The 11,203-nt window shown below is 42.3% G+C and overlaps 2 protein-coding genes and 1 non-coding gene across 3 annotated transcripts; 1 reads left to right on the top strand and 2 right to left on the bottom strand.

Moving 5' to 3' along the window:
* The first annotated feature begins 19 nt into the window (after nucleotides 1–19).
* LOC122615321 (SH3 domain-binding protein 5 homolog) lies at nucleotides 20–10,289 on the top strand. Its single transcript, XM_043790360.1, has 4 exons — nucleotides 20–593; nucleotides 8,323–8,385; nucleotides 8,448–8,625; nucleotides 8,687–10,289. The coding sequence occupies exons 1-4, from the start codon at nucleotides 552–554 to the stop codon at nucleotides 9,835–9,837; spliced, it is 1,434 nt and encodes a 477-aa protein (XP_043646295.1). The 5' UTR covers nucleotides 20–551; the 3' UTR covers nucleotides 9,838–10,289.
* On the bottom strand, nucleotides 2,951–3,032 carry Trnal-aag. Its single transcript has one exon. It is a non-coding gene; the product is annotated as a tRNA-Leu (tRNA).
* On the bottom strand, nucleotides 6,418–11,017 carry LOC122615322 (SAM50-like protein CG7639). Its single transcript, XM_043790361.1, has 5 exons — nucleotides 10,841–11,017; nucleotides 7,687–8,230; nucleotides 7,516–7,627; nucleotides 6,897–7,455; nucleotides 6,418–6,840 (listed from the first exon to the last, which is right to left on the bottom strand). The coding sequence occupies exons 2-5, from the start codon at nucleotides 8,193–8,195 to the stop codon at nucleotides 6,689–6,691; spliced, it is 1,332 nt and encodes a 443-aa protein (XP_043646296.1). The 5' UTR covers nucleotides 8,196–8,230; nucleotides 10,841–11,017; the 3' UTR covers nucleotides 6,418–6,688.
* Between the last annotated feature and the right edge of the window lie 186 nt (nucleotides 11,018–11,203).

Genomic DNA, 11,203 nt, shown 5'->3' with positions numbered 1-11,203 from the left:
ACCACCTGGTAACACTGCGCTGCGGTCACACCGAATTCAGCTTCTCATTTCGTCGCGTCTGGACGCGTCTTTAATTTTTAGGATAGTTTAGCATTTATAAGCGAGTTAATTGTATATCTCAGGTGCGCCGAGCGAAGGAGAAGGTGAAAAGCCGCGTGCCCTGTCCACTTGTACCGTTCGTTTTGTACACATTTAATGTAATCGCCGTGTGTCCCTCTCCCTTTTCGCCTTTAACTTCATTGTGAAACATAAAACGCAAAATGAAATATTTGTTTTAATACGGCTGCTGTACCCGCATAGCAAATTGCCAGTTAAAATTGCCAACACCAATTTACATAATATTGGAAAAAAAACACAGAAAAAAAGAATAACAAAACACACACAAGCGAGGTGGCAAATTGATAGTCGTGGGATGTGTGTGTGCAGCAACGAGATCAAATAGTGAAATGCAAAAGCGTTTTTCAATTGAAAAGCGGGCTGCAGAAAAGTGAAAATTAACGCGTTTAGCGATATATTTGCATTTGGAACGAATTCAGTAAAAACCAGTGAAAATGTCGAGTGCAGAAGACGGCGAACTGGATCCTCAAATTCAGGTGATTTTCCTTGGCAATTTGCCTGCTGTCCTTCCTATTTATTCCCCCTCTCTCTTTGTTTGTCTTTCTCTTTCGTACCTGGCACTGAATGGAACGGTATTTTAATGACAATAACAAAATCAGGCTGCTTTGTTTTTGGTTTGCTTGCTAGTTCTCTCTATCGCCTGTTCTGCTATGCAGTGCAGTTTTTGTTGGTACAGTGCTTACTCGATACGATGAGTTGTGAAGCCCAAGGGTGTTCACTGTTGCAAAGTGATAAATGTGCACCTGCGTACTCTTTGATTTTCATGCAAATCTCTGCATTCAAACAAAAAAAACAGAGCTCTGTATTTTGGGAATAGGAAACAGGCGTTTTTGCATTCCATTTCGTTACTCATTTATTGCGTGAATCTTTTTTACGCTTTGCTGATTTTCAAACACAACAGCAAAAACGACACAGAAAATCAATTTATGAGGCATTTAAGCGTATTTCAAGTTTCCTTTTCCGACGAAACTGTTCAATATGCGTTGTGAAACCGAAAACAATACAAAATGCAGGAAAGGGATTACAGGGTGTCAAATAATCCCACGCACTTCCCAGTAAAGGTTTTTTGTTACCCGCAACGGATTTGAACTCGGTACCTAAATGAGATTCAAGTGCAACTTGGTTATTGCTCTTTATCGCTCGCCTCTTCTTCTTTGCTCATCTCTTCGCATTTTCGGGAGAGAGGAGGTATGCATACAAATCTAATAAATGGAAATACCAAAGCGCACACGCAAGCCAAAGCAGCGAAAACCAAAAACAAACACGCCTTTGTTTTTATTTCGAGTATTTTATTCATATTTTATTGTGTAAGGCAGAAAATATTGTGTAATGGGCAGGAAAAATACGAGTCTGTGAGAATAAAAACTCAGATCGGATGAGTAGATTTATTAATTAAATACGGTTCATAGAAATGTTCCTAAACTAAGAAAATATTCAAATATATATGAAAAAGTGTAAAATGGTAGTCATCATCGATATTATTCAAATTAAAAACACCTTTTCCAAGCGCTAAAGTAGAATTCTACGTCCATTGTGAATCCCCCCACATTCACAAAGGAAAATCAGCAGTAGAGCTACAATAATTTCTATTTTTAAATGCAAAACTTAGTGGGAGCCGCCACACGCGGCGCAAAGTCATTAACAACAATTTGATTTCGAACCCCAGAAGACGGCATGTGACTAGATTGAGTTCGTCGATAATGTCCGAAAGTACTTATGTACCTATGTATATGTATGGGAAAATGTGTAGGAGATACTCTGTCTATAAACAATCATTAGAGCGCCTCTATAAACAAAACACAAACTGTACCGAAACTGGTTAAGAATTCTACGAAAGGCTGGGGAACTCATGCTATATTATACCAAAAACGCGAAATATTTTGCTGCGGCTATTTTTGCCTTCTTTCTCAATGTTTTTTATGCTCGACTTCCTCTTTCGACAAGCCGACTTTGTTGTTTTCTTGCCTTCAAATTTGCCAATGATTTATCAATGAGCATTTGCTTCTCTTTTTTTATTTTGCGCGTGCAAAATTCGTTATCTAAAGAGATTTTCAAGTTGATGACGCCAAACAATAGACAAAGCATTGGCATCCGCGGCGATGTAGCAAAGTCTATTTAACCAAAAACGTGTGCCGCAACAGATGTTTTTTGTAAACAATATCTCACGCGTCAGTTAACTTTAATATATCGTCATTTGCGTTCTACGGATTTGTTTTGCGGGTCCCAAACTTTCTAATCTTCCAATTCATAGCGTCACTTATCGATTAGATGATAATTGCTTTATTAAAGTAACAAAGGGGCCTTTCTTAAATTTGCGGGAAATGCTTGCAGCAATTTAAAAATAAATTAGTAGCCTTGCCCCATTTGATAATTAGATTAGCAAAGGAAACTTTATGTGCATGTGAATTTGATAAAAATTATAAATGAGTAATGATTTCGGCTACCTTAGGGGCTCAGTTACGTCAGTTAGGAGAGAGTACGGGTGTCGCGAATTGGAGAACTCTATCGAGGCGTTATGTATGAATCAGAAAATCGTGTTCGCTATGTGAGTCAACGTCTACCCTATATGTACATATATCTATAAGGTGTCTCCCAAAGGTGTGTAGAATATCTACATGCTTATCTTTCATTGCGAATACGAACTTGTGCTTATATCGCAATATATACAATCCAAAGTTCACAGACAACAACCGATAAAAACAGCATTAAACATTACTTCGCAGAATTCATATTTGATGAATAAGCTTTGCTCTCATTTATTATTGAATTTACTTTTCATTTTGTTTGCGTTTCCAAAAAAAACAACTTTCTCTGAACAAAAAAAAAACCTAAGTGGCAGCGGTGGGATTCGAACCCACGCCTCCGAGGAGACTGGTGCCTTAAACCAGCGCCTTAGACCGCTCGGCCACGCTACCCATAATTGCGTTCGGTCAGAAGCGCTTCTGATCGCAAGTGCTATATTTAAGTTACAATATTTATAGCAAAAATAACGAAAAGAATTGTAGGAAATAATAATAAGTATTTCAATAGCAACTGGTATGGGATCGCACTTGCATAAACAAACTGTCTCTTTCAGAAGGTTTACTTTCTCAATTAACTCTGGACGTTTTGTAACCTTTCGGCGGGCAATCCCCCAGGTTTCCTCAATCATCAGTATCATCATCACCATCATCATCATTATCGTTATAGTCGATGGTGCACAACACAGTTGCGACTTTCGACGAGCGGTTACCGCACTCAATTTCCCATACATACTCAGCCTAATGAATTCAGTTTGGATCTGCTTTGTTTGGTCGTCGGAATTGTTAATGACATTCAATGATTGCGCTTGCTTGTGTAGTTGAACTTAGGCAGTCATTTCCTGCTTTATCAAATCAGCAGAAATACGATTTTCAGAGGCAATCTTATCAGTCATGAACTTGTAGTTGCAGTTAAGGTAAAGTGTTTTATAAAATTTGTTGGACCCAAATTGAGTTCGGTTGACCTTTGATCTGAATTGCTTGGTCATAAAGAGAAAGTCGAGAATTTGACTTAGCATAGCAATTGAAAATAATTTGGTCAAAGTGGGTCAGGCACTCGAGTTCCGCACAAAAAAAAACCCATCATATTCAACACAGAAGTTTCATTTCATTTTATACAAAGTTGACATAAGTCTAATTAAAAAAGGGAAAAAGCAAAAACTTTATGCGGTCAATTGCAATCGTCAAGCTACGTTGACTTAATTTTCGGGTCGTCAGACATTCACTCACGCATCGCCGTTGAGTTTTTCCTTATATAAACATATCTTTGACCTACCAGCTAAGACTTTCTCAGCAGTTCCACTTTGGTTATTTTTTCCCTTGCGTTGCGGTTTTTTACATACAATTGTCGCATTATTTTCGGCCGATGACGTCTATTTCCGCTTGAGTTGAATGTCCTACGAGTGCCTGAGGCTTCCTTCTTTTTTGTTGCGCAAGTCAAGTCGATGTACACTTTTATGTGGGTTCCCATTACAGTTTCTCCTTTGCGATTCTGCCAAAGTCTGGCCAGAAAAGTGGGGTGCTTCTGGCAGGAGCAGCAAGGAGGAGAAAGGGAGAAAGCTGTCACCAGCAGATGTAGGTCAGGTCGACCTATTCGGCATCACGCCACCGGCACAAAGGGCAGCTGGCGTCATTGCGGAACTGGCGGAACTCCGAGCGGAACGGGAGTGAGTGTCGGGGTCAAAGGGGTGTCCTAAGTAGGGAGTATATCGTGGAAAGTGGCTGGGCTAATAAGCTTATAACCTCATCCTGGGATAACTAATAATGAGTTTGGGTGGTGTGGTGGCTTCGAAGGGTGGAAAGTGGCAAATTCAAACGATGTTTTTATACCGGGGTGTTTCTATCTAACATATCTCGCTACTACTCATTTTCCTTAGTAACTTGACAATATTTGTTTATCTATTGAAACTGAAAACCCATATATTTCCTAATCTAATTAAGTTATGTCTATTTAAACTTACGTGTTACTAGCCAAACAAACGTCATCCTCGATTCATGGAGCATGGGCGGCGCCCTCATGTCTGTCGAATTGTTTTGGATCCTAACGAGCCGCACTCACGTCATCTTCTTGGTTGGCAGTGGTAGTGGTAGTGGTTGCCTAGCCAAGGGACGCACCTGGCTATAACCTTTCGCATTTGATTGGCTTTATTCATAGTCTGTGACTCAAGTTGAGCTCGAGACGCCGCCCTTTGGCAGCGCGATTCTGACGAATGCAAAATGAGCGCAACGCCAGCCGTCCGCACATCGCGTGATTTGGTAAAGTTTCGGGCCAGCCTCGTTCCATTTGGTTTTGACCCTGTTGGAAGCTTAAATCCAACGCATAAAATCAATAACTGCAGGAAAGTTCCACTCATGAAGTTATGTTTGCTCGATTTCCTGAAATTTAGCGTACAATTCTACCGAAAATATTTCGATAAGGTTATTTGAATGCATTTGTCATGTTTGCAATCACCCCAATCGCATTTTAGTGCTTAAAGGCGAATTGAGAAAATATTTATTCAAGTTGCGTCGTCATTTCAACATTTAATTTATGCACAATATTTTTTGTTTGTTTGATGATAATCAAATATTTTTGCTGCCAGCCACACAGCTGCCTTGCCGCGTAAATATGTGAGCCTTTTTGCCAGTATTTACAATTGAATCGCATTGTAAGAAAGTGTTTTTATGATATTTATTCATTAAATTGCGCGTCATTGGGGATGATACATACATATGTATATGACCTATGAAGGAGGTAGAGTCGATAAAAATATAGTTATGAGTTCTGGGGATAGGGCCCATAAACACAGCATGTTTATATACCATCTGTCGGAACTCTTATCTCAACTCGTTTAGCTGCATGAAAAACAGCTAAGTGAAGGGCAAACAAGCGAACTTTTCATTAGGCAAATGCAGCGAAATGCACGAAACAAGTTCCTTGGGCCGCAGAATTCCTGGAAAGTTCAAGTGTTGAAGTGTTCATCTGCGCCGGATGCCCAAACTGGTTTTGTTTGTTTACACGAAAGACCGGTTTCGGAGCTTCATAGGTTCGCTCGCACTTGGCTTGGTCTTAAATCAATCTCGATTGCAGAGGCAACTCGAGCGTGCCCTTACCCAAAACCCCGCCCTCATCTTCCCTTTATGTCCGCATGTCCGGGATGTGGAGAAATGTGGATAACCAGCGGACACGATAAAAATCAAAGTAGGACAGCGTCAATAAAAGCTGCCGTAAAAAAAGGGGCAAACACAACGAGCCACATTTATACATAACTAAAACCAGTTTCTCGACCACAATCTGCCGTGGGTCCCGAACTTAAATTCCAAAAAACCCAAAAGCACTAACAGAAAACTGTAACCGCATGCTGTTCACCCATCCGTGAACACAAATCCACCGGCTGTCTACCATGACATCCGCAAACTACCAACCTGACATTTCCAAAGGAAACATGCATTTAAATTGTATCTAATTTTAAAGATGTTGCATTTTTAAGATGCCCATTAATTGCAGTGCGTGCTGAAATATGTAGCCAATAATTGGACAATAAATCAACCCTAGATAAGATCGTCCAATTGCATTCAGGGTTTATTTTTAACGTCTTAATCATTATTTATAGACTTCAGAAGAAACAACCAAAAATCATATTAAATTTGAAGATTTTAAATTATCGGACTGATTTTATATCCGAATAAATTGGCTCATAAAACCTTTTTTTTTGTCATATTTTTTTTTGAGCTTTGAATTTTGAACCCACAATAAATCCGCTTATACCGTGCCCACTTTTCACTTCATTAAAACATCGCATTCGTTTAACATTTTTATATTTTGTTTAACCTTTCGTTTTACGTATGTACACGCCTTAGGAACTACTTAAATGATCGCTGGACCACGAATACATTTTCAGAGGAAAATAAAATGCATTGACAAAAATACGAAACAGAATCTGTTAACGCTCGAAACTACAGACAGGGCAGCCAAATGTTGTGAGTTAGGGTTTCTTTCTTACTGGGCTGTTGTGACTCTCATGGCTTTTGCTACTGCTACATCTAGTTGATGGTTGCGGGGGAAAGGGCAGCTAGACGAACTCATAACCAATGCCAAACTGGAAACCATTCAGGGTTTGATCTGTGTTCTGGCGTCGCACTGGCACACAATAGTTGAGTTCGATTCGGGCTCTTTCGGCTAGCTTGACCGCCAGACCCATTCCAAATGCACTACGCATATTTTCTGCAAGGAAAATTAAAGTTAGAGACCAGTGATAGATCGCTTTAAGGAGTACAAACCTGTGCTAAAATTATTGCAGTTGCCAATGTTGTAGAAGAAATGCATTCTAAAGTGGCTGGCCAGGTTTTTGAAGACTCCGGCGAAGGGAAGCGGTGCCCACAGGTGAGCTCCCGTGCACCAGAAGGTCTGTGCTCCAATAGGCGTGCCATCGATCACTGGACCAGCTCCTCCAAATTTGAATCCCCTCAGTGTCAATGGACCGCCGCAGTAGAACAGCGAGTTAATAGGCAGATGGGTGGTATTTTTAGTCTCTTTAACGACGCCAACACGACCGCAAAACTGGGCAACTAAACCGGCAAACAGTGGCACATTCACCTCTCCGTGGGCAGTGCTGCTGGTGTAGGCGACATTACCGCCTAATCCGCAGTACTCGTTAACTGATTTAAGTAAAATACCGCGGGTGGGGAATACGTTTCCATCCCGATTGTCGTAGACCACGGAGTAGCGCAGCAACGAGGCCAATTTGGGGCCACAGTGATCGCGTATGGCGAAGGGCACTGATTTGTTTAGCAATCCCACGTCTCTGATGGAGTTCTCATACTGCAGCGAGTGCGTCAACTGAAAATTCAAATCAAATGTTTCAAAATGAAGGTTAGCATGATGGATTTCTAAACTTACATCAACTCCCACCATGGTGTGCGCCGAGAAGTCCACCAAATAGCCCAAGTTGGTGCTTTTAAATGAACTTATGTCGTACCTATCGGTTTGCCTAAAAATGCTGAATGACATTCTGTAAAGGAAGAGCCACTGTTAATAGAAAAACAACTATATAAAAAAAGAGTCCCTTACTCAGGTCGATTTTCCTTGAAGCGTGTGTGGAAGAAGGGTTTCCAGAACTTCAGTTGCAGATCATTGGCCCTGGTGCTGCTATAGCTGCCCTGCAGAGAGATGCTCTCGCCGCGTCCCAATATATTGGGGATAGTCAACTCCGTTCGCAGGGAGCCCTCGTTCTGGCCAATCTCGGTGCCCGCCGAGCCCATCATGCGCGACATTTCGTTGCCCTTAAAGGTGACCTCGTAGCCCTGTGGTGAGGCATCCGTTCCACGGCTAACATCAATGTGCACGCTCACATCCTTGAAGATGCCCAGCTCGTGCAGATACGATTTGGTGGACATGGCCTCCAGCATGAGATCCTGGAAGTTTTTGGCCTTGAACAGGCCATCTGCCGCCCTCATCACATAGTCGTTGTGGGTGCGCAGCAATCCGCTGACGTTCACGCGATCCACGCGTGCTGAGATCTTGCTCAGGTCGAATTTGGAGTCCTTGGATGCTCCGCCGTCGCGACCCGACTTAGGCATCTTGCTGACTTCGGTGGGCAGGCGTTAAGCAAATACTGAAATGATGTAGATGTTACTAGATTGTTTATATTTGTTGTAGATATAAAATAGAATCTGTATACTAATTATGCATTTTTCATCTTTGCAGATTGAACTGGAGAATCTCAATAGTGCAACCGATGAGATTAATAAGCTAGAAATCGAGCTAGAGGCAAGTCTATACCCATTTTATTTATGATATAACAGCCTAATAACACTCCTTATTCTGTTTAGGAGGCCAATTCCACCTTTCGCATCCTGTTAAATGAATCTACACGCCGCCTTAAAGTCTCCTCCAAGAAGTTGGGCAACTGCATTGAGAAAGCTCGACCTTACTACGAGGCATTGGACAAGGCACGCGAAGCTCAAATAGAATGTCAAAAAGCGGCGGTTAAATTTCAACGAGCTAATGGTTAGTACATGACAAAATCATTTGAGGAAAATGAGTTACGAAGCTTTATTTTTTGCTATAGAAATCCATGCCGCAGCCAAGGAGACGGTGGCGCTTGCCGAGCAGCGTTTTATGTCCAACTCGCACGAATGGCAGTTCGACAATGCCTGGCAGGAGATGCTTAACCATGCTACCCAGAAGGTGATGGATGCCGAGACGCAGAAAGCCGACTGTCATGCGGAGCACCAGAGGCTCACCAAACTGTTTAACACCGCTGAGCAAAAGCTGCAACAGCTTGAGGATCGTTTCCGTCGGAGCATCAACAAGTCGCGGCCGTACTTCGAAGAGAAGCAGGTGTGTCAGGACCAGCTGCAGACACAAAAGAACCGCATTCAGGAGCTGCAGCAGCAGGTGGCCGGTGCCAAGAGCACCTATTCCACGGCCTTACGTAATCTGGAGAGGATCAGCGAGGATATACATAGGCAGAGGGGAGATTTTCCAACTCCACCAGGACCCCGCGAGCCGGGTGTGGGAGCAGAGTTAAACTCGCCGACTTCCAGTGCCTTGCCGTCACTGCCGGATTTCCAGCTGGAGCTGGAGAAGTGCGACTATCCCTCCATAGCGGGCAGCCAGATGTCTCTGGGCGCAAAAACTCCCCAAGCAGCTGCCGAAACTGAAGATGAGGAGGATGCCTGCGACTACGATGAAACGGGAGCCGGGGAACTCAGGGGTGTAGTAGATGAACGCGATTTGGAGGCCCTACGACAGAAGGTCAAGATCCTGGCAGTGCGTCCCATTGAGGGCGGAGATGGACAGCAGCAGAATGATGTGTGGGAGCATGAACTGAAGGCCACGGTGGACAAGCTGGATCACCTCATGATGCTCAAGGAAACAGCCAAGAGACAGCAAACGAATCGCTTGAAGTCCACCGAACAGCGACCTGATTCATTGGGCGCTGAGGCCTTGAAACGCCACTGCGATGTGGTCGAGGTGAAGGTCACCAAATGCGCCACCACCGCCAGCTTGCCAGTCACACCCCACCACCAGCTGAATCACCTTGCACCGCCCACGCCCATTAAGAAGCTGCAACAGCAACTGGCGCCCTTGCCCTCCGTAAACGTCTCCATGCGGGAGTTGCCCCTGTTGGCCAGGTTGTCCAACGAGCTGCTGGATCGCAGCAGTGCTGCCTTCGGCGGAGTGCGCAAGACGCTGCGCAGGCGCTCTCTGGAATAGTGAGCAACTAGGGGGCCAGAGGAGACATTTTCAGCCAGCCCCATATCAGATTTGTTTATATTAAATGAATAATGAATAATGAAGTAATTGTAAAACGTTAAACGCCGCATTTAAATGTGCACCACTATCGATAAGTCTACACCTACACCTACAGGATATAAACACCAACTATTTTCGTATAAATGTTGATTACATTCTAATCGAATGTCTCCGTATATGTTTCTCACTGTTAATACTATAACTATGTAAATGTTTTGTGATTCGAGAGAGCAAAAAGAAAAGGATTGGATGATATGCAAACAATAAGCAGCTTTAAGTTAATGTTAAAACCTTAAACTAATAAACCCAGGTAGACTCACTAATTTAATTCAAATGGGCACATGCACTAAGTAGTTTAGCCTAAAAATACCACGAAAATGAAACTCTGAATAAAAACAAGTGTCGAAATGTAACGAATTCAATTAGATAACTAAGTGTGAAACTCTCAAAGCTAAATGTAGTGGATTAATGAAAGGAAAATGGTCTAGATTTGTTCGGTGCCCGAGAGTAAAGTAAGGAATGTGAACTACAAGTATTTGAAGTAGAAATAATATGGAAACTTGAAATGAGAATAAAAATGCATTCTAATTCAAATCGAAAAGTGTTTTACTGGCTGTACATGGATTTTTTCTATTTATAGATTAATTGCAGATTAAATGTGTTTCAAATTATGAGAACTTCACCAATGGGATTACCCAGATTGTTAGGAAATATTTGTTTGTTGAGTTGGTACGTGGTGGTGACCTTTTCAGAGACCGAACTTATGGTACGCCTTCAATGATGCAACTGCAACCGAAATATTGCAAATAATATAAAATTCACAGGCCAAAACGTGAGCGGTTCTAAAAATTTCGAAGTGATGTCATTTTCGCTGCATTGGCAGTCAAATCTAAGGTGGCAAAATAAATATTCTGTCCCCAAATTATGTAAGCCCGAATTGGCCGCACGCCATCAGCTGACCTACCTTTGAATTGGTACCGCCTCGGCAGGTGGGTGAGCACTCGCGAATTTTGGATTTGGATTCGGCGGTGTTTCGAGTATACAAAATATATGTCACCGGGCACAAGCACAAATATTCCCAATTACTTTCGACTGAAACGCGTGCGGCACCGAAAATCAACAAGCTGCTTCTTCTTCTTACGCAGTGATGCCTGTTCAGCGGCATAAATGGGCAACATAAAAAAGCCAAGAGTGGTAAACAATTTTTGAAAAAACAAGTTAATAACTGTCTTTAAGGAAATTTAAATAACCTTGTTTAACTGATATTATGAGTAACACATAATTACGGCCATCTAATTGGGTAGTTAATTTAAACCAGTCATAAGGA

This window comes from Drosophila teissieri, chromosome 2R (assembly GCF_016746235.2).
Source record: "Drosophila teissieri strain GT53w chromosome 2R, Prin_Dtei_1.1, whole genome shotgun sequence".
Taxonomy (NCBI): Eukaryota; Metazoa; Arthropoda; class Insecta; order Diptera; family Drosophilidae; genus Drosophila; species Drosophila teissieri.
This window is presented reverse-complemented; position numbering and strand designations above follow the sequence as displayed.